This window comes from Rhipicephalus microplus, chromosome X (genome assembly GCF_043290135.1).
Source record: "Rhipicephalus microplus isolate Deutch F79 chromosome X, USDA_Rmic, whole genome shotgun sequence".
NCBI classification, from domain to species: Eukaryota; Metazoa; Arthropoda; class Arachnida; order Ixodida; family Ixodidae; genus Rhipicephalus; species Rhipicephalus microplus.
Genome location: NC_134710.1, coordinates 362,989,928 through 363,014,302, shown reverse-complemented (window position 1 = coordinate 363,014,302; position 24,375 = coordinate 362,989,928). Strand labels below are relative to the sequence as shown.

General features: G+C 45.7%; 1 protein-coding gene across 1 annotated transcript in view; it reads left to right on the top strand.

Annotated features, from left to right (window-relative positions):
- Ccn (cellular communication network factor protein Ccn) overlaps positions 1–24,375 on the top strand; it is a 412,119-nt gene that overhangs the window by 374,039 nt on the left and 13,705 nt on the right. The window contains exon 6 of the mRNA XM_075879908.1: positions 21,174–21,391. Within this exon, the coding sequence (XP_075736023.1) occupies positions 21,174–21,391 (218 nt within the window). The remainder of the gene's footprint in view (positions 1–21,173; positions 21,392–24,375) is intronic.

The window sequence follows — 24,375 nt, the reverse complement described above, 5'->3', positions numbered from 1 at the left end:
ACCCAGTATACTATAACTGTCTCCTATGTACGGTGTGTTACAGCATTAAATGACGCGAACCATAACTTCGTCCTGCATCAGTAGCCGTAAACATTTAGAATGGAAAAAGAGATAAAGCTATATAATGTAATCAAACGCGCACCTAAAAAATAAACCCTTAATAATTGTGTCGCACATAACTACTTCCTACAAGCTTATTAAGACCTCTCGAGAAGAGCAAATGGAGATGAAAATAATAACCAGGTAGATCATATGACTTCTATATATTCTTGTTTACCTCTATGTCTCCATGAAACTTGCCCGATTGGTACGAATGTCACGTGACAGCTATGGCAGCGAGGTAAAGGTGTCCATTCAGAGCCACTCTGTAACACATTATGCAACATCCACTGCATTATTTCCTCGGTGCGCTTGGCTTTCGGCCGACCAGTGTATGTCACGCACAGTGTCAGTGTGCCATAAAGGCGTCATGCATGTTCGAAGATTTCAGTCATTCGTGATGCGTGACGTCCTTGACTGTATTCTTCTGTAGAACGGGTGACGATGCGTGTGCGTTAGATACTTTATTACGGATGGGTTGTGATGCCGTCATATTGGGCGGCAGCCTTGGCGTTTTTAGATGCGAAACAGCTCTTTGACTGGCTGGTGTAACCACAGAACACCTATACCCTACCATTTAGGGCAGGGAAACTGTACCTTTGACAGTGTAACGAAAATAAAGGTAGCGGTGGCGTTCTCAACTAACTTATCCGACCTAGAAATGGCGCTGCTAGGACTATCATGATCATTGCGTTGAGGCATTATGACGGCTGCTTTGGTGGCGGGGGCGGGTGGTCATGGTGTGCGCCCGCGGGTTTTGGGTATTATTCACTCCTGTTGCAGGGTGTTATACCCGCGCACAGCAGTCTAACGTTACTATAAATATCTCCCCTATGCTGCCAGGAGACCGACAGGTCTCCACTGGCAAAAACACACCAAGCAAGTGAGCTTACATTGTTTATTGACATTTGTGAAGGCAGCAGTATACATGTAAACAAAGAACACAGAGTTCAATAATATATGAAAAAAGAGTAATAGTAATCTGTTTAAATCAATTACCCGCTTAAATTGTGCAACTTCGTCTTTTATTATTTATTTACAGATACTGCAGGCCCTACCCGGGCCCATGCAGGAGTGGGATACAAACAATACATTCAAGCAATAACTAGTAATACACTGAAGTACAGGGCATAAATGAAAGAATACATAACTATCAAGTACAGAAAGGTCAATTATATTTTCTCGCTGTTCAACAGACTGCGCTCAACTAAGAATATTTTCAACATTTGTAGCCGGATGAATTGCACTCGAATGACACTATTTTCAGCATACATCACTTATATGGTGAAATTAATCTTTTCTATCTGTTGAGTGAATGAAGCCGTCGAGGCAGCATTCACTACTTCCGCAGGTAATGCGTTCCAATGAAAAATTGCGCGAGGAAAGAGAGCGAACTTGTGGGCATTAATGTGGCTGGGTGGCTGCCTAAACGTTTTGTTGTGATTTGTCCTAGCTGAAAGTTTAGAAGGCTGCTGAAGGTATCGTTCCCGTGATAATTTAAAGTCCCCGTGATCAAGTTGGCAGACGAATTTTAATCTGCATATTATCCTGCGCTGTTCTAGTATTTGTAGGCTTGCCCTATTACGTAGATTAGTTACACTATGTTGTCGGGAGCAAGTGGAATATACAAAGTGCAGAGCTAAATTTTGGACCCTTTCTATTTTCTTAATCAAATATTGTTGCCAAGGGCTCCAAATAATGTCGGCATACTCCAATTTTTGGTCGCACGAGTGTTTTATACGCTTTTAGTTTTAACGGGGAGGAGTGTTACGCAGTTTTCTTTTCAAAAAGGATAATTTCTTAAGTGCACCCGAACACACATTTTCAACGTGCGTTTCCCAACTGAGGTTACTGGTAAGTGTAACTCCCAGATATTTAACCCGATCAGCTTTCGTGATTGCAGCATTTCCCATGAAATATGTGAAATGAAGGGGTAACGTTTTGTTGGTAAACGTAATGGAATTTGTTTTTGAACAATTTATTTTTAGTCCCCACCTTACACACCATTCGTTAATTGAGTGCAAGGCATCGTTAAGTTTAATTTGGTCTTCTTGGTTATTTATGTATGTGTACAATACGCAGTCGTCCGCAAATAGTTTAATCTGGATCGGTGGCTCGGCACAAAAATAAATATAATTAATATAAACCAAAAAAAGAAGAGGTCCGAGGACTGAGCCCTGCGGAACTCCCGAATGCACTGCCAACTCTTTCGAGAGACAGCCATTTATGGTAACGCACTGTCTTCTGTTACTCAAGTAGCTCGCGATCCATGCTACAACCTTCTGCTCAATGCCTATAGCTAATAATTTTATTATTAAATTCTGATGGGGTACGACGTCAAAGGCCTTAGAAAAATCCAAAAAGATGGCATCGGTCTGACCTTTCAAATTAAGCGTTCTAATTAAATCATCAGTTATTTCAGCCAGTTGGGTGACGGTCGACAAACCAGACCTAAATCCATGCTGCTGGGCATACAGTAGTTTGTTATTTTCTAAGTAAGTGATCATGGCCTTAAATATAATGTGCTCAAATAATTTACAGCAAGTACTAGTTAAGGAAACAGGCCTGTAATTGTTAACTTCCAATGTGGAGCCCGATTTATGTACCGGAATTATTTTTGCCGAGCGCCAGCCATCAGGAATAACTGCAGCGTCTAACGATGCAGTGTAAATGCGATGTAAATATTTTGCCACCCAAACAGCATATCTACTCAAACAACTATTAGATAGTTCGTCTGGACCAGGTGATTTCTTTACATCTAGTTTGTGTAAAAGGCAAAGGACTCCATCCTCAGTGATTTCCACTTCTGGCATAAGGCTATCAGAGTTATATGACCGCAACTGAGCATGCGTGGCTGCCCGTGTAAAAACGGACTGGAAAAAGACATTAAATTTGTTGGCAATGGTAGTCGCGTCAACAATACTTTCTCCCGCGACCCTGATCTCTGAAATGCCTCGTTTATCTTTTGACAGATAGCGCCAGAATTTTCGGGGTTCATTCTTCATGAATGACGGTAGAGTATCTGAAAAAAAGCTTTGCTTTGCCGATCGCGTTAGTTATCGCAACTTAGAAGTAAGGCTTGGAAAATCACTCGTGTTCCGACGCTTGCGCTGACGCTTAATTTTGCGTTTCAAATGAATCATTTCTCTCGTGAACCACGGATATTCCCTATTAACTCGTTTCTTTTTTAACGGCACATATCTTTGCTCGCAAAAGAGAACAATTTCTTTAAAATTTGACCACATTTCATTGACATCATTAACTTGGCTAAAACAATCAAAGCGCGATTCCAAGTATTCTAACATAGCGTTACCATCTGCATGAGTGTAATTTCTCAGAAAGTATCTGACGGTCTAGTGAATGAACGTGTTCCTCAAACAGGACATAACACAGCAAGCAACTTGTGATCGGATATTCCTTCTTCTACATTGGCTGAACAACCTTGGAACGAGCTGCTAACCAGTGCCAAATCAAGGAGAGATGATGATGAACTGTCAACCCTGGTAGCCTCAGAAACTAGTTGTTGTAAGCAGAAGTTGAATGCGGTCGTAATCAGTATATCTGCACTTCGAGATTCTTTGCCATCATAAGAAAAATCAGCCCAGTTTATACCCGGTAGGTTGAAATCTCCTGTTATTATAATCCGGGATCGAGAATTTGTATTATCTGCAAGGTAGTCTTGAATGGCTTCTAAGTATTCGGGCGAAGAACTCGGTGGTCGATACACGCCCCCTAAAAGTATTCTTTTACCAAGAAATTTAATTCTGCACCACACACTTTCGTGGTTGTTGATGCCATCCAAAAGAGTAAATGCGACGTTGCTTTTAATGGCGATTGCTACTCCTCCCCCACGTGACTCCCTATCTTTACGAATAAGCTTGTAAGAAGGCGGTATCACTTCCGAATCTTGCACATCTGCATGTAGCCATGTCTCAGTGATTACTAAGACGTGTGGCTGATAACAGGAGATAACGTCTTCAAGGGAACTGGCTTTGTTAACAACACTACGCGCATTCAGTGAAACAACTCTGAGAACTTTGCTCACAGGCTGTCATTTTTTAGTGCTGCTTCTCTTGTTCACTCGGGTTGTTGCAGAATGACCAGGATTCCGCCGGGCCTGCGCATCCCGTCGTGTAATTTCCAGCCGTTGGTTTGAAAGCTCGTCCCAAATATAAACTTTATCGTCTACTTTCAGTTTATCAAACAAGAGCGAAACCTTTGCTCCATTGGTTTTTTCCACTGCTGCCGAATGCCACAACCTGCGGCGTAAGTCACGAACTCTCTTGGAAAAATCTTCAGATATGGAAATCTGTGTTCCTTTTAGCTTGAAACAAGCCGACATAATTGTAGTTTTCTCAGAGTAATCAAATAGCCTTAACATAATTGGTCGGTGTTTCCCAGCACGTTTAAAACCTACTCTGTGGATGCGCTCTATCGAATTCACTTCGACGCCGAGTAAGTCCTTAAATACTTGTTGTTGAACCCTGTCTTGCAGAAATTTGTTATCTTGTTTTGATTCTTCACTTAAACCTTAAATCATCAAGTTGTTTCTTCGACTTCGGTTTTCAAGGTCATCATCTTTAATCGTAAGCTCGTTCACTAGTTCCCTTGTCCCCTTGCACGCTGCTTCGTGCTCAACCAGCTTTTCCTCGTATTTTTGTAGCCGTCCAAGCTCTTTTTCAATCAACGCTATCTATTCTTGAACACCACCTATAGTTATTTCCACTTGTTTCAGGTTGGCAGAAAGCATGGTGAGCGTCTTATTGGTTTTCGTTTGCTCTTTTTAGATTTTTCTAAGAAGCTGATTGTTTACAGTAGCCTCGGCTTCTGATTCCGAAGATGGACCCGGGTTCCGCTCCACGTCCCCCGATGCTAACAAGAGCAATCTAATGACAATCAAACAGTCACACAGTGAAACAAACAAATATTGTTGTTGTCTCATTCAGTCAAACAACTATATTTACACTAGACATCCCTTAAAGAGTACTTCGTGCCGTGCTGCCCATTGTCTTTCTCACCACACATGCCCCCAAAAACTGCAGTTCGTGTCAGTACAATCAGCCTAAGCCACAATTCGACACTTAACAACACAATGGTGAGTGGCACATCGCGTTGTATAAAAATATGACTCCACAATGTTGATAATGAAAAAATTGGAAGCGCAAACCAACGGGACACAAAAGATGAGACAAACAAGCGCAGACTGAAACTCAGTTTACTCAGAGAAGAAATTATATACCAGAAAGATGAGAAAGGAAAAAAAACTGGAGAGAAGGTTCCACCATGATCAGGTGTCGTCCAGAAACGAGATTTCACAATCTAACAGTGATATAGACGGTGAACTAACACAACTATTTATATTCTATTTAATAAAAAAAGCGCCGGGTTTGCATTTGTCCGCCCATTGCAAAAAGTGTTGCTGCGTACCTGATTTTTCACGCACATTTGTTTTATACAGCCATCGTGACACGAAAACTAGAGAGATTGTGGAAGCCTTCTTTATTAAAAAGAATATGGATATTTGTGTTAGTTCACCGTCTATATCACTGTTAGATCGTGAAATCTCGTTTCTGGACAACACCTGATCATGGTCGAACCTTCTCTCCAGTTTTTCCCTTTCTCATCTTTCTGGTATATAACTTCTTCTCTGAATAAACTGAGTTTCAGTCTGCGCTTGTTTGTCTCTTCTCTTGTGTCCCGTTGGTTTGCGCTTCCAATTTTTTCATTAAGAATTTGTATCAACTAGCCCGCCTGTGAACTCTTCCACAATGTTGTGCTGGATATCTCTGCATTGATTTCATTGATATGTGGGGTTTAACGTCCAAAAATCACCATTTAATTATGAGAGACGCCGTAGTAAAGGGTTCCGGAAATGTCGACCAGCTGGGGTTTTTTAACCTGCACCCAAATTTGAGCCCACGGGCCTACAACATTTCTGCCTTCATCAGAAATGCAGCCGCCGCAGCCGGGATAGGGATATCTCTGTATATAACATTGCTCTCAATATTGTGTTTTAATATCCATGTTCTTGCCTGCGCGTCCGATTTCTTTTACGGCTGACTAAACCAACTTCCAGTTGTGCTAAGCACGCCCATCCTAAGAAAACACCATTTATATGATCATGTTGAAAAGGAAACTTGGTTTACGTTTCAAAAGAAGTAAAAGGTTTGTAGTGACAGGCACATTAATTGAGTAACAGTTGGCGAATAATGAAAGCCTGAGTCAAACATTTCAGCATGTCAACATTCATATGAAAGTTGTCACGGATGACAAGTTAAGGGAATTAGCTACCCTTGCCTTAGCTCGCCTACTCTTGATCAGCTGACGCACGAGATAGAGGATGCCTGTTGGTGCTCCCAAAAGCACTCATTCGTAAAAAAGAAATTGTGCACCAGTGGATAGCAATCGAAACACACTGAAAATGACATATACACATACGATAGGGACATATGGAACACTAGTAACACTAGACAGCTGAAAAGTGCTGGAAGTCACGGCAGCAATGTTGGAAAAATGGGCAGCGAATAATCATCGCACTCAAATCCGCAAAATAAAGTTTCCTACGATGTTTATTCATAAAGTGGGGGCCATTTCCTAATCTTTATGTATTTGCACGTCAGACCGAAGAGTTATGTGCACAGCACAATCTGCTACTTCTAGGCGAAAGTACTGAAGTGATTGTTCTGACTCAGTAGTCATCTGCTTGACGGGGAACGCAGACGGCAATATTGGCGAACACTGTTGCCCCCACTTGTTGTGGGGTGCACACTGTATTTACAATTTTGCATGCAAAAGAATCACTAGCTTTTGTAATTCACGACGAGTTGTGCAATATTCACCGACCAACTGTGAGGAGTGAAACAAGTGTCAGAACGCGGTCTTCTCAAATGGCTGCACAAGTGTGTACTAAAAAGAGTGGAGCACCACGCCAAGCATCCAGACCAACAAACTGTTCAAGTGAACAGGATATTGCAATAGACTGAGGATTAACAGTTAGTTTTCTGTAAGACAAAGTTCCCCTTGTTGGCCTCACTACAATTTGGACAATTGCGGCCAATATGCCCAAATATTGCAAAGCTAGATTCCGACCATCTCAAACACTAAAGGACATCAAGCAGATGAGCGTTCTCGGACTGCTGCCGATAAAACAGGGTTGTCGCACAGGTGACGACGCTTCATAGTGTACGCAATTGCAAAACCAACGCAGTGGTGCCACCACTCCTTCTCACAAAAAACCGAAAGAAATTGAAGCAATTAGGTTACTCCAGTTAGAAAATAATGGCTACCATTTTCCAAGTTAAAAAGCACATTTTTAGCGTTCAATTTCAAAAAATGTGGGCCAAAGTTACAGGTGACGTATACTGTGAAACACTTGTTCTTTCACTAGAAGCAGTGGCACGTGGTTTGATTTGAAGACAGTGAGTCAAGATCACCGTTCACAACAGGTTCACCTACCAGGTGACAATCGTTCATTGAGATTGACTAAAGAAACTACTGCGACGGTACGAGAAGTACTAGGAAATTACCAGTGATTCTATAAAAAAGAGAAGTAGGTTTTTGCTTAACTAAGTTCACCAATAAAAACGTTTGGTAATGAATATTTACTAGCTTGGAGCCAAACGGTCTTTACTTTTTGAATGACCTTCAAAGTTTTTAGGCTTTGCATCACAGATGAATAAATCAGTTTTTAGCCAATGATGCATAGTCATCAAAGACACTACTTAAACGATGGACAATGATAGAATATGAATTCACACTTTTATTCTTCACTACTTCCTAACTATCTGCCTGACTCTTAAAACGGGTATTTTATAAAACTAGTTCTTTTGGTTACATATTTCACAGCAATATCAAGGAAATGGCTGTTAGAAGACAGTCGAATCATCAGCATGTAGAAACACTAGCCAACTGTGATTATACCAACTTAGTTCCCTCAGTCATTGTTCTCCGGAAAATATCATACCTTTAAAATGTCTTGTCATGTGTCAGGTCTTTTACATATAACAAATATTTTTACTGTAAAAGGTCGTTATTTGAACTAAATTAAGTAAATGTGCACAGCCCTGTGTATTAATGGGAGGAAGTCTCTTAACAATTTGAACACATTGGTATCCAAAACAGCTAATTCAAAATGGGAGCCCCTTGTTTGCATTGCTGCTTGCACAAGTCTTTCCAGAGTGATCACCACAATTTGCTAAAACAAACCAAACTAATATTGCTATTGGAGAAAACAACCGAGCAGCAGCTCTTAGACAAGCTACGAATGATGGCCATGGAGTCACAGTGGAAAAAATGCAGGCGAATGCAAATTACTGATTAATTCTCGGTTTCATTGTGTTAACTTTGTCATGTAAACAAACATGTTTCGAAGCGCAAGTATTGACATACGTTTCAACACTAAGACTCACTGCTTGTATGCATGTCGGTGCTTGTTTGTAGCGCATCATCAGCCTGAGAACACTCACTGCAGGACAAAGACCTCTCACAAGATCGGCCAATCAGTTTGGTTTGGTGTGTTTTGCTGCCACGTGATACGTACAAACGTTTTAACCTCATCGGCCTACCTAACAACCTGGTGGATCTCTTCACTCTGTGCACTTTCCTTCTCTGTGAATCCAGTCAGTTACCCTTAATGACCAGTGGTTATCGTGCCGGCGTACTACATGCCCAGCCCGTTTCTAAAGACGATAGTTTTTCTTGGGGACTGTTACAAGCTGCGACTCTAGCGTCGCCAGCACGAAGTGGGCGACGGGAATGACAGCAGGTTAGTTCGTTCCGTACGCAAGCAGAGACAGTGAAGAGATCAGAGACGTGAGAAAACAAAACAAACTTTACTCTAGTGAGATTGCAGCACACAGAATCTAGTACATCACTTCAATACAACTAACAAAATACATGAACACTTGATACAACTAAACAATACATATAAAAACAATAAATCAGCTTACGAGAGAGAACTACTACACAAACTAACAACAATAGAACTACGGAGGAGAATTTCGAAGATATAAACAGGTGAAGGCATACGTGTGATGACCAGCAGTATTTCGTCCCCGACGATCGGATGCGAGAAGTCGAAGAGAGTTCTGGCACGACTGCGATGTCGGCGGTGTTGCAACGCTGGTGGCTCCGGGAGGCTAGTGCTTGCAGGTGACCTCGGGCAGGTTGAGCTAACTTGAGGCGAAGTCCCGATGTCTACATTGCAGACATTAATATCGTGTCACAACTAGATGAACGGCTAAGTTTAGTTGGCCAGCTGATACAGAGCCACACTAAAAACTTGTAGAAGAGATACTTGTTGATCTGTTTCTAAACCATGTTGGTCAGCGACTAGCCTGCCTAGCTGGGCAAAATCCTGCGCTTAAATCCCCCTCGTGTCCCCTCGCTCTCTTGCTTGGGGACAAGAGACCTCTACATGGGTCCAATCATGCGCGTTTCATTGTTGGAAACTCCGCCGCAAAAAATATATTGACTCCACCCCTTTCTAAATAGGAGAGGGCCCTGAACTAGCGAGAGTGACAACCTGTTGGGGTGCTCTAATACGGCTTGGCTACCCGTAGTTTTCCCGTGGGAACGATCGAACTGTTTGGCTCTCAGCCGGTGCGTCCCGTAGTCTAAACCTTGTTCGTGGTACATCGCGGCCTTCCACTACCCTGCAGACGCCGCCGTAGGTACAAAGAATCAAACGTTGGCGGCGACGTTCGAAGAAAAACCCCCCATTCTGCACTTCCCGGCTCTCTTTCATGCGCCCACCGTTCCCACGGTCAGTGGGGGAGTACGGCGCCCGTTAATTGCCGTGACGCCGAGTCGCAAAAATCGCAGTCCGTGACATTGCCCCCCCCCCCACTTTCAGAATGTTATTCATAACATTTGCTCACACGGAGGGGAATTTTTCGACAACAAGGAACAAAACACCACCAACAAGGGAGACATGAGGACTGTCCTTCTCATACACAACATAAATAGGCAGAGTGCATCGAATTAACAACAAAACGGAAAAAACAATTGTTAGAGTACCAGCTTCAGTTACACGCAACAATATCAATGCGCCATACAAACAAGAAAAAGAAATAGCCGTGTACGGCAGCCATCAATGCAGAATACACTACACGAATGTATACTACGAAACAAAACGGAACAGGTTCGCTCCTCTACTGTAGTGAAATCCTTCAATGTGCATTACAACATGTAAAAACAACCAATGCACCAAGCAAAAAGAAAATGACTCAAAATACACTTCTTATACAATGAAATACGCACATACAAACAGAAAACAAACGACGAAAGGAATAAAAAAATAACATGCTCCACAGACCTCACGAACTATATCCGGCTCAAGTAATCGGCTCCCACGTTTTCGCTACCCTTAATATGCGTAAAGGTGAACTGGTACTCTTGGAGTAGTAAACTCCATCGAAGTAATCGAGCGTTCAGCTGTTTTGTCTGTTGGATATAACTCAGAGGCTGGTGGTCTGTCTGGACACAAAAATGTACTCCGTATAAGTACATGGAGAATTTCTGAATTCCCCATACCAACGCGAGACATTCGCGTTCGATGGTACTATAGGAAGCCTCCCGTGGAAGCAGCTTTCTGCTGGCATAAGCTGTGGGGTGGATTTCGCCTTCGTGGGCCTGCATGAGCACAGCTCCGAGACTTGTGTCCGATGCGTCCGTTCGAAGTACGAATGGTTGGTGCGAATTTGGTAGCCGTAGTATCGGCTCTGTAGAGACATGTTGTTTGAGACTTCGAAAAGCCTCCTCATGGGCTGATGTCCATTTCACCGAGTTAGCTTCGCCCTTCTGGGTTAAATCTATAAGGAGAGCGCTGACTTCTGCCTAATTCGGAATAAATTCCCGATAGTACCGTGTCAAACCGAGGAAGGTGCGCATTTGTCACTTGGTTGAAGGACGTGGTGCAGCTTCGATCTTGTCGAGTGTTTTCCTCAGTGGTAGCAATCTGCCCCTGCAAACTGGGTGTCCCAAGAAGTCGACTTCTTCCACACCAAGTTCGCATTTACTGGGGTGCACTGTAAGCCCGGCCCTCTGGATGCGCTCAAAAGGCAGTCCCAGAAATCTCGGGTGCTCTTTCCATGTCTAGGTGGCTACGAGTACATCATCATAGTAATGGTCCACACCGGGTATACCTTCCGCAACCTTCCGCATCAACTTAGCAAATACAGCAGGCGCTGTCTTGATGCCGAATGGCATGAAGTGGAACTGATATAGTCCCGATGTCGTCGAGAAGGCTGTCTTCGCTTTGGACTCTTCGGTCAGCGGGATCTGCCAATAGCCCTTCACGAAGTCGAGCTTTGAGAAATACGTCTTCTTTCCCACTGTAGAAAACACCGCGTCATTTCTTGTCATAGGTTCGGAGTAGGCCACCAGAACGTTGTTCAGGCGTCGAAAATCGATACACAGTCGATTTGTACCGTCGGGTTTCTTTACCAAAATGACTGACCAATTATAAGGTGACTCTGACTTCACAATGATGACGAGCTTCTCAACCTTGCGTACCTCTTTCTCTACACCTTCCAGCGTTGCAAAGGGAAGAGGGTATTGTTTCACGTGGACGGGGTTACTCGTGGTGAGTTCGAGGTTGCAGTAAACCCAGTCAGTTTTGCCCGGGACATCCGAGAAAATACGAGCGTGTTCCCTGACAATTCTTGGCAGCTGTCCGATCTGCTGAGCGTCCAGTTTGTCGGAGATCTTCACGTCTTCTTCCCCTTCCACTTTCAGCCAGTCAGGGGTTGGAATATTCTCGTCCTCGCTCGATTCCACAACACCAAATGTCACGTTGCACACCTTGGTGGAGGGGCTGTCCCTCTCCTCGTATCTTTTCAGTAAGTTGGCGAGGAAGATTTTTCTGCCGCCAGCCGTGTCTACGACGTAGTCAGCTTCACCTTTCTTTTCCCGGACTTCAAAAGGGCCCTTTCATTGCAGCAGCAGCTTGTTCGTGTCGGTGGGAAGTAAAATCAGTACCTTGTCTCCGGAGTTGAAACTCCGCTCCTTCGCCTTTCGATTGTACAACTTCGTGTACCGTGCTCCGGCTCTTTCCGACTCCTCGTTTGTCGAGACAGGTTTTTCAGTCTCCTTTCTGGGATCATTAGGAGGTCCTACGCCATCGATATTGCCCAGAATGAGGTCATACAGTGGATCTTGCAGGCATAGTGCTGTCAGATTGCAAGTAAAGTAGGGGGTGTCAACCTGAATCCGTGCTTCGGGTAGCATTCTCGCTGTTCCGTCAACCAAGTAGACGAGTCTGCTTGTACCTGTCAGCTCGTCTTTCTTCACCAACTTCCTCCACACGATTACTGTGTTGCACCCTGTATCCCGCAACACTGATATATCTGTGCCTCGGAGGGTCCCTCTGGCCACTGGTAGGTTCTCGGCCAAATTTTTTGGTGGTGTCACTCTTACGGCGTTGAGGACGGGGACTTTTTTGCCATTCCTAAGCTCGATATACCCGTCGCATATGGGATCCTCACGCGTTTCCCTTGGTGCGTAGAGGCAGGACACCTGGAGTGAGTTATTTGCTCCTGACCGGCAGTCGTTTGCCCGATGTCCTTTTTTCCCACACTTGAAGCAGACGATGGCTACATTAGCGGCAGGTCTGTTGCTACACAAGAGCGGCGGGTGATTCCCACGATTGCAAATATAGCACCGTGGTAGTCTTGCGTGGCTGTTGCCTCCTTTCTCGTATTTCCCCTTCTCGTCCGTTATGGGACCATATTTTTTTTGTTTTCGCTAGGCTTGCTCCACCCTGAGCGTCCAAAAACTGGTCTGCCAGCTCAAGCATGTCTCCCAGGGATTCCGCCCTTCTTTCTTTCAAATATAATGCCAGGTTCGAACCACATCCAATGCAAAAACCTCTCTCTAATCAACAATGCGCGGAGGGACTCGAGTTCTGTCTCAGCTTTGGACAGCTCAACCCATCTATCGAAGTAATGTCTTAAGCGAGCTGCGTACTGTGTTGCTGTTTCACCCCCTACTGGTTTCTCCTTATTAAACTTGTCTCGGAACCCATCCGCCGTGAAGTGAAAGCACTTCAGGAGGGCGGTTTTAACCTTGGTGTAGTCCGCTGAATCTGTAGGCAGTAGCCTGCCATAAACACTTAGCGCCTCTCCTGTAAGACATGTCAAAAGCGCCGTCGCCCATTGGCATTCAGGCCACTTTTGCCCTCTAGCGATGCTCTCAAACCGGCGTATAAGCGCATCTAAGTCGTTCCTTCCTTCGTCAAAGGTGACGAGCAGTCTACCTGTGTGTATTCTCAGACTTGGCTCCTCCCGGCATCGCCGTGCTCACGGCTGGATCGGCTCACACTGCTACTCTCACTAAGGCGAATCTTTACTTGCAGTAACTTCACTTCCCGTTCTCCGGCTTCCCTTGCCGCTTCCCTTACCGCTTCTCGTTCTTTCTCCCTTCATTCGCGTCCTCTCTCCTTTTCTTTCCGCTCTCTCTCTCCTTTTCTTCGCTCTCTCTCTCCCTTTCTTTTTCCTTTTCCTCCCGGGCCAATGCCCGCTCTTCTCTGGCTAACGCCTGCGCCTGTTCCTGCTGCTACTTAACCCACTGTCTCAGTTTGGCGCCCTCGAGGCCTAACTGTTTACCGTGTGCGATCCACTTATCAAAATCCACACACTACATACTGCAAACTGTCACCATAATGCCACTATAAAAACAGCGCAATCATATGCAGGATGCAGCTGGTTCCACTGTGCGGCTCTATCACCACGCTGTCCACATGGTTCTCGTTCACCCCTCACTGTCTTACTCTTGTACGGAACTTCCTCGTCGCGGACGCCAGTTTTGTTACAAGCTGCCACTCTAGCGTCGCCAGCGCGAAGTCGGCGACGGGAATGACAGCAGGTTAGTTCGTTCCGCACGCAAGCAGAGACACTGAAGAGATTAGAGACGTGAGAAAACAGAACAAACTTTACTCTAGTGATACTGCAGCACATGGGATCTAGTAAAACACTTCAATACAACTAACAAAATACAACACCACTTGATACAACTAAAAAATACATACAAAAACAATAAATCAGCTTACGAGAGAGAACTACTATACAAACTAACAACAATAGAACTACGGAGGAGAAAGTTCGAAGATATAAACAGGTGAAGGCATATGTGTTATGACCGGCAGCGTTGCGTCCCCGACGATCGGATGCGAGAAGTCGAAGCGAGTTCTGGCACGACTGCGATGTCGGCGGTGTTGCAACGCTGGTTGCTCCGGGAGCCTAGTGCTTGCAGGTGACCTGGGGCACGTTGAGCTAACTCGAGGCTAAGTCCCGATGTCTACGTTGCAGACGTTAATATCGCGTCACAACTAGACGAACGGCTAAGTTTGCTTGGCCAGCCGATACAGAGCCACACTAAAAACTTCTAGAAGAGATACTTGTTGATCTGTTTCTAAACCATGTTGGTAAGCGACTAGCCTGCCTTGCAGGGCAAAATCCTTAAATCCCCCTCGTGTCCCCTCGCTCTCTTCCTTGGGGACCAGAGACCTCTACATGGGTCCAATCATGCGCGTTTCGTTGTTGGACACTCCGCCCCAAAAATATACTGACCCCACCCCTTTTTAATTAGGAGAGGGCTCTCAACTAGCGAGAGTGACAACCTGTTGGGGTGCTGTCATATGGCTTGGCCACCCGAAGATTTCCTGTGGCTTGGCCACCCGAAGATTTCCTACGAGACGCACTGGCTCTCAGCCAGTGCGTCTCGTAGTCTAAACCTTGTTCGGGGTACATCGCGGCCTTCCACGACCCTGCAGACGCCGCCGTAGGTACAAAGGATCAAACGACGGCGGCGACGTTCGAAGAAAAACACGCCATTCTGCACTTCCCGGCTCTATTTCATGCGCCCGCCATTCCCATGGTCAGCGGGGGAGTACGGCGCCCGTTAATTGCCGTGATGCCGGGTCGCAAAAATGGCAGTCCGTGACAGGGACCTTCGACGCAAAAGTTTTGGTCTGTCTGTCTGTCTGTCGGTACATTTGTATGTTTGTGCACTCTTAACGGCATCGGGTACTTGAAACGGCTGACCTTATCCGCAGCGCCCACCAAAGTTGCTCAAGGTTGAGCGTTCATGCTCGTGTAAGTGTCCATTAAAAAGCAATTATTGCGCATGGTTGGGGCACCATAACAACACGTATATATTCTGCATGTGCGTCTTTTACCAGAAAAGGCATACATAGGTAATTTTAAGGACCGTTGCGCTTATCACGCTGCGCTGACCATGCAACGCTTGCACGGAAAGACGAGTGTTTCCAACGATTTGCTATGACGAGACGGTGGTGGCACCTACCCATCGCCTTGCGTTCTACACTTTATCACCTCTGAGATGGGCGCGCACACCTGTCTCAGAGCCACGTGATTTGTTTTCTAAGAAAACTGCCAGATGGCACTCATGTCTCACGTGTAACGTGATTTGATGTGCTTTTTTGCCTCCGCTGTACACTCGAGGCACTCTAACGCAGCATCTCCAGAATACCATTCACCAATTTTCTTGCGCAGAACATCAAATAAATGTCTTGTTCGCTCTCTCCACACGCAATAATATCGTCTTTCGACGACATTTGCAGATTAAATGCAGTGACGGGGCCAATTTTCGTCTTCTTGATTTCAACTATGATAACCTTAATGCCGATTTGTTCCCTGTTCTCTTCTTGTGACTTATGGTTACATCAATTATTTTCCTGTTCATCGCTCGCTGCGTCATCCTCAATTAATCTGAACCCTCTTTTTAAGCCTACAGGTTTCTGCTCCGTAGGAAAGTACGGGCAAGATGCAGTTGTTATATTTCCTCCTCATGAGGGTTAGTGACAGAATACCATTTCTGATTTGAGATAGCTTGCCGAATGTGATCTACCCATCCCTATTTTTCTAGTTCTTTCTATCTCATGGTTCTGCTGCGCGATTGCTACCTCTGCAAGCCATGTCTTGCTTAATAAAGGGATGAGTTCTTGCACAGTTTCTTTTTTAGAACTTTGATAGTGGCACTCGCAAGATGCACGCGGTATCAGCAACTGTTCCAAGACTACTGTAGCTGTGCCTTCCACTGCCTTGCAACAGTATTTACATTCATAGCACTCTATACACAAGGTGAAAAATAAAAACTGCTAAATATGCACTATTACAAACTCATTTGTTACCTAGTTATGTGTGATACTATATGCAAAGTTTCACACGTATAGTGAAGTACAGTATGCGCACCTCATGAAAACGGCACATTGCCTGTAAACCGAGTAATTTATAAAGCAAGAAAGAACATTCTGATTGATTGAAATGTCATGTTTAACGTCCGAAAACCACCATATGATTATGAGAGACGCTGTAGTGGAGGGCTCCAGAAATTTCGACCATCTGGGGTTCTTTAACGTGCACCAAAATCTGAGCACACGGGCCTACAACTATGCGTCTGCATCGTAAATGCAGCCGCCGCAGCCGGGATTCGATTTCGTGACCTGCGGTTCAGCAGCCGAGTACCTTAGCCAGTAGACCATCGCGGCGGGGCAAGCAACAATAATCTGTACACCCTATTCAGTACAGCTTGAACTTACCGTACACTATCACTGCTTTTCAGTATAAGGCTTCCATATGCCCACCTGGTATAATGGTGGCGCGTGGGGTTGTCACAATGGCAACTGTTGAGCTTCTTACAACTGGATGTGGGTCGCTAAGAAATCATTGTTCTCTCTTTAGTCCAGTTTTCTGAGAAGAAAGAAAAACAGTCTTGAGCAGGGTAAGAGAGAAGTGGTTGAACCAATTATGTTCAATAAAAAAATTTCTTCAACCATACCTTGCTATTATTTTGGCCCATGAGCTTGCTTTCAGTGGTGACACATTCTCTGCTGACTTGAGGTAGGTTCAGAGTGATGAGGCATCCAAGTGTACACTGATATAAGCAGTTTCTTGGAGGCTGCGATTGGGTTGTAAAACAAACAGTCCTGGTTACTCTGGTAGAAGCGTGAATGAATTTGTGATGCATGACTAAGAAGAATGTATATAGGGACACTGCATATAGGAAAAGTAGTGTGGAAATAACAATATGGTTTTTGTGAATTTGTCTTGTGGATAGCATTATAATGAATTTGTTTCAGTAACGTTCTTCAGAGGACAAAGCTATGTAATTTCCCAACTGGTTAGACTATATGGTTCATGCAAGTGTAATATGCTTCATTGTAAACTTACTAAAAATGTACAAACGAGTATATCTACTAAAGGTTCACTTGGCTCTACTATGCACTGAATTTATGAGCATATACTGCAGCAGACTCATTTTGAGGAGAAACAGGTAGAGCTTACGCTGTGATCTGTGCTAGAAATTTCAGCTGTAAAGGCATATTCAGCGAATGTGACAATGAAGTAAACCATCTCAAACACTTAGCAGGTGTGCATCTCATTAGCTCTACAAGTCGAAAAGCCTTATGAAATCACAAAAGCTGTAGCGCATGAAAAGAAAAGGGCCGTGTTTAGATGCAAAGCAGCACATTTTTACTCACCGGTGAGCACGCCCACATTGTGCAAGATTCCGTCTGCATTATTCCGTCTGTGTAGGCAATCTCTGGGCATGTTGCCGGCGTTGAATTTTCAAGCTGGAGGCTGTTACCCCGGACGTCCGTGAAGCACAACAGCTGACATGGTTTACAGCCTTTAAACACGTTCGCTTTGTAGTAGCGGCCCGTAAAGTCAAGCTCGCATTGATATATCAAAGCTGAATCAAAACGGAGCTTCGCAATACCGATTTACAAAAAGTACCACTGCTAACCACGGTGAAATTTGAACAAAGTAACCGACAAAAATGCAATCGGTGCCAACGGGCTGCTGCTTTTTGAGCGTCAGGTTAATCTTAATACTTGAACTCATACAGTCACTGCTCTTGTATTAATACTAAAAGTAATACAAAAATAATATATCCAATTTTTTAAAAAAACGTGGTAAGTACTCTTTTAGCGGTCTTTTGATAGATCCTGAAATAAAAATTTTAGCTACGTTGACCGCCGCTAAAATGGACACTACACACTAACTTACCCGACCGCTAAAAGAAGAGTTAGTATTTCCACTACACACGCCTATGCCGGAACTCGCCGCGGTCGATTTTTTCGTCCTCTACGGCCATCGCGGGAACTTGAGAGTTTCCGGGGCCTGGTGTAGCGCTCTTATTCCATAAGATTTTCGTCACGCTTCCCTCGCAGTTCGCGCTGACGTCACTCTCTCCCTTGCCGCACTTGCTCCTCTATCGCTAACGCCACTCGCTATACCATCGACTCGTCGGTTCACGTGCAATAAACCTCACGCACGCCTAACTTAGGCGTTGAAACATAGCGGTAGGTGCCACCTCTCTCTCGCTTCATCCTCTCCACCACTCACAACGCTTGATCGCACATCGAGTGGTAACACTCTGTCGGCTCGTTTATCTCGATGGAGAAGCCGCCGGAAGACGACGCTCATTCGCCCGCTGAAACTTCCGCCGATGCGATTATGCCTGTGGTGAACTAGAATATGATCTAGTGACGAGGCCGGCTGGGCTCTGGCGTCAGCTTTCACGTGGATGTCGCCAGGTGACGCCACTGCTACTTTTCATGCCAGCTTCGGCTGCGTTGTCGGGTGGACGCGGACTCCTGCAGAGCTTTGGATGTAGTTACTTCTAACGCCGGTTTGCTTTCTGCTTCGTGGAAACGTAAAACTACGAGGTTAGTCGCTGTATGGACAACCTGGCAAAAGCGTTGGCGTGGCATCAGGAACTATTGACGTCTTTTCTCGGGGAATGAGCACCTCACTGCCATTTATCACGTGCATATTTTCGCGCAGGATGCATCTTGGATCGAATTGATGTTCGCACACCAATGAAGTTTTGGTCAAAAGCTTGTCAACACTCCGAAGGTTGCGCTCCCACTTTCTGCTAAGATCGGCATCCCTTGGAGCTGCAAACAGCGACGTCATCAGAGCACCCCGGTTACTGATTGGGCAACCCAGAGCCCAGAATGAGAATCTGTTCTTTGTTAAACCCCACAAATCAATCAAATCAGAATCTGTTCTTTGCTTCGACATGTCGCAACCTACAAGTTTGTTGGGGCGGGATATCTCACAAAGTACAGACTACACCCTGGTGCTGACGAGAGAATGCAGCAGATTGCACCGGCACACGTGCAGTAGGCTAGCTTGTTACAACTGGAAATGCAATATTCCGGCCTGCAAAAGACCCTCATCGGCTTGGCTCTCTAAAGGCTGTTTCACATGGCACGATTGCAGCAAAAAAAATCGTTTTGTTCACTGACCGTTCAATCTGTTTGCAAACGCCGCTAATGGTGATTTTGTTTCACATAGACTGTCAATCCTCCTCGATTATCGCTCTGCAACTGGAGCGGCGAGTTTTTGCCACCATTATTTATGGCAGACACAAATGTATTGTATTGATCAGTGCATTATGATATCATTAAATTTCCATAGACGGCAACCGTAACCGGCAACGACGAACCCGCCTAAGTGTTTCGTCATACAAGAACACTTTCCAATCTAAATTGATTTTAAAATGCAAAACGTCAGCCGTTACCAAAACAAACACAACTCTGTTTCGATGGCTTGGAAGGCCCTATTGCAACGGCTTCTGACTGAAAATCACTCCCGCCGCTGTGATCAGAGCGAACATTTCCAACATGTTGGAAACTTGCCGCGTACCGCTGCGGAGGGAACAAACTGTCCTTTTTTTCGCTTTCAGCGCATTCGCAACCTGAAAATCCTAACGCGTTTTGTGTGCGCTAGGATTTCTCGCTGGCCGTCGCTGGCCCTCTCTTCTATATCTATCGGGCTAAATGTTATTTCGAACATCTGCGAATGACAAAAAAGCAACATCATTATGCTTACCAGTTATGGTATTGGCTCTAACGCGTACTTCGAAACCCGCACATGAGATAAAAGTGACACGAAATAACACGGTACTAGGTGTAACAGAACACAGGAAACGAAAGAAAAACATGATAAGTACTTTTCCATGTTTCTTTGGGCTGACACTATCCGTTAGGGAAGCCTGTATCTATGCCTTCCGCGCGCTTTGGTCAGTTGGAAACACAAATACGTGCACTCGTGGCCCAGATTCACGGTTTCCACTGAAGTGTGCCCACAACCCATCCGTGGCACCACAGCTGCTCGCAATCAGGTCACCCACCAACGAATACGAGCACAACCACAAGCAGCACACATCACAACTTTGAGAAGCCCGACGGCACACAGAGAATGATGCAACATTCGATGTCACCTGTGGAAGCGCAGTAATGCTGCTGGGAGTGCAACGCCGATGCGAACGCGCCGCCGATTGGTGGCGTTGGTTGCATTGTGTGTCAGTACTGCGCACAACGCAGCCGGTGTCGTCAACCCGTTGACATATGCGGTAGAGCTTCCAGGCATTGACGAAGTTTTTTCAGGTGGTGGTGACTGAACGCGCCGAACTCACACACATACTCACGCACGCGCACTGATTGACTTCCGTGCTGCATGCACTATCCAGAGAAGACGCCGCCGGCGCGCGGTCGCCTCGCGCACATGACAAGAGAAGGCGCAGTGGCACCGCGAGAAATCCTAGCGCCCATCCGTGTTGTTTTAGACCACCAAGGCAGGAGCCGCGGCCTTCCGTTCACGCCACTCAATCATATTCTAGTTCACTATAGAGTACGCCTAACTAGGCCATCGCCACCATTGCGAGGGTTAGTGAAGCCGAGAGTGTTATCGAATCTTGACGTCATTTACTCGAGTAAACGCTGCACCAAGTTTCGCCTCAGACCATTCTTCCAGCATGCACGTCGACGCACGTTAACCGGGTCAACGCCAGCGCACCACTGCTGCTTCGCATCCCATCACAGTTGCCTTCGGGAAGGTGGTCTAAGTTTTTCGTCAATGACTGAACAAACAGTGCTATGGTAGATTCACTAATATTAAAAGTGCGGGATTGATGCGATCGACGTTTCATGGCACTAATACCTCAAGTCGCGATACACAAAAATCTAAAAACACTCATTTCGCAACCCGAAGTGGCGGCCCCCTTGTGTTTCACGTGAAATTGTTTATATGCTCTCGTTGCAGCGCTGGCTCTCGCCCGTGCATCGTGCGAGCGACACGCGGGAGACTGGAGTCCCTGCTCGGCCACGTGCGGCGTGGGGACGTCCCGTCGTATGGTCACCGACTTCCATCTGGGCCAGTGCCGCAGCCGCAACGAGACGCGCATCTGCAACGTGAGGCCGTGCAGTGGCCGGAACGCCGCCGGAATGGCCGGTGCCTCGGGATCGCGCCACAGGACCAGGGTGAGCGATGGACGCGCAACTTCGGCCGGCGTAGTGCGGCGCGCGGCCCTCACATATAGAATGCGAGAAACATAAATACACGAATATGAAAGACAGAAAAATCTATCAAGCTTTGGCTCTGTTGACAACTCTACATGTTAAGGGGTAGGGGGAGGCATAATAATATATAGGAAAAAGAACAACAGTAAGAAAAAAATTACGGCATATTCACGTGGTGAATGATGATGAATGGGCGAAGCTCCGGAGGAATTCATCGGTAAACTGTGAATCTTCCGTGTAATTCGCCCAGTCGATCATCATGTAAAGACGTGAGAAACGCTGTGTGTGTATATACACAAATCAACTTTTATTTGTTCTTAGACGATGGGTGGCTTGCGATGTCCCTTCATTATGACGGATTTATGGTCTGTGAAATGAAGGGAGAGCGGTTCCTGTATGGGTTGCAGTGGGCAATTTGCAAATACTAGGTCTATGCATGTTTCTCGGATCGTGGTAGGTTTCATATGGTCAAACGATATACGTCTGAGTGCATATCTAGAAGCCATATGTTGGATAAGCCAATTATTGTCTATGATAGCCACGTTAAAGTCTCCAAGTAGTACAAATGGTCCATTCTTGTATTTGTTCTCATAATTTCGTAACGCAGTGTCTATGAATGTCTTGATGTTCCCGGTCGACAGGTTGGGTGCGAGGTACATGGTCATGAGGACGATTCCAGAGTCAAAGAGTTTGATGGCTGCATATTCTCCGTTTTGGCTTTGACACGTGAGTGGTAGTCTGAGATCTTCAGCCGTTTCCGTTTGCCTCACGTAGATGGCGACGCCACCTGCAGGACGTTCTGATTCATCGGTACACACGACGGGAACGTATCCTTTGATGAACAATCTCGTCACGTTCCACGTCTCGGTAAAGCACAGCACGTCGACTGCGGTCAGCATGGGGTCCCTTTCTATGTCAAGTGCGTGGGCATTGAGAGAGCGAACGTTGAGGAGGGCAATGGTAAACTCGTTGGAAGAGTCAACGTCTTCTCGCAGAGATCGTTGGTACTGCTGTGTCACGGTCGGTAATCGATGTCGGCCTAGACGTTGAAACTCGTTCAGCATCGCCGTGTCCTCGTTCTTGTCTTTACGGTAGAACCGCTCGTCTCCTTTTGCATTGGTGAGGTAGAGGTTATTTACGTTGGTGCAGCGGCTGAGCGCGACGTTTTGCAGAAGCCTCTCGAACTCTCGCTTCGGGGTTCGCCTGTCGATACGCACGCTTTCTCGCCGCTTCCCGTTGTGTGGCGTTCGGCAGGTCCTGTTCACGCCGCAGCCGTGCCGCTGTGGCCTCTTTTTCACGTACGGCAGGATCTTGGCGGCGGCGTCGCGCAGCTTCACGGAGCGCTTCTGCCTCGCGCGCTCGCACATCGGGATTCTGTCTGCGAGCGCGCGCTGCTGCCGCCTTGCGCTCTCTCCGCTGTGCAGCCTTATCCATCCGGCGACTCCGAGCGCGCGCCAACAGCGAACGGATTTTATTACAACGCTCCCCCTAGCGTACGTCGCCGCACTAAATCGAACGATTGCCTTCAACCAATGACACGCGCCATATGTGACATCATTCCTATTTTATAAGATCTCGCGTCTTTCATCAACTACAAGTACCGCTTTCTAGTTTATAACATCTTGCATCTTTTCATCATCAGCTACAAGTACCACCATCTAGTAAACACTACAAGAATTAAACGAGAGGTGGCTACATACAGGAGACGGTACCGCCATCTAGTGAACACTGCAAGAACTAAACTAGAGGTGGCTACATACGGGGGACGATACCACCATCTAGTGAACACTGCAAGAACTAAACTAGAGGTGGCTACATACAGGCTACAGGGGACGCACAGCCCACGCCCTAAGGAGCTTCGCCCCTAAAAAAGAAACGAACAGTTAGTGTGGTTAGTGCAAACACACACAATACGAGCTCGCGGTGGTAGTTTACAAACGCTCGGGAAATCCAGTTATCTTTAGAGAAGCACAATAGCCATTTTAAAGCAAATGGGTAGCCCCGACGTGCGCGCAAGCGCTCGTTGGAGAAGTGTTTACGCCGAAGCAGATGCCGCGATGAGCGCGCGGGCTTCACGCTCTAGCTTCTTGCCTCAGCTCCCTGCATTTTTCAGGCCATGAGACTTTTATACCTATAAGAATAACTGTTTTCTAACTGTTTGAAGAAAGTATTGTAGTTTCCTAAATATCCAAATTTTTAAAACTCATTTTATTTGAACATATTGCAGGCTTTTTACGACCTATGCATTAGTAGAGACATGTGGACGACCTCCGCGTTTGTCTTTTTAGCAATGTCGACCTGTTTTTTGGCAAAATGATGAATAATACACACGATACCTTGCTTTCTTGAAACGATCAATTAGAGGCTGGAGACTACTTCTCCGCTTATTTTGCACAAGTTTTTTTTATCGGGTGGCATGCGCACGTCGCTTTTACAGCACAATTCTTCGTTTGACGATAGACAGATTTAGTTCAGCGTCTGCAACAGCGCTGCGGACGCAGCCTGCCAGTGCATATAGTTGGCAGGCTGCATTCATAGAGCTGTTGTGGACGTCCGACGGAGTCTGTCCAATAATGGAAAACTCGAACACAAAATTAGCCACCAATTTAGTAGAACACCACCACCATACATGAGCTGCAAGAGAACTTGAAGGCATGTCTTAAAAAACGGCCAATTATCGCAGCAAGGCACTGTGCAAGTGAGTTCTAGTCCCATTCAATCTTCTTTAAACGCATTTAGAATTTGTTCACTTCTTTGTACAGCGCTTGAAATGTCAGTTTAACATAAATAATAAGCTCTTTATGTATACGACAATATTGTACCAGTTATTCGCAGCATGGTGTGTTCCCGACCACAAACCGACACTGTATAAAGACCATTTTTATTTCATTTCATTTCATTTATTTACTCACAAGGCACTGGGCATTACAGAGAGGAGTGGGACA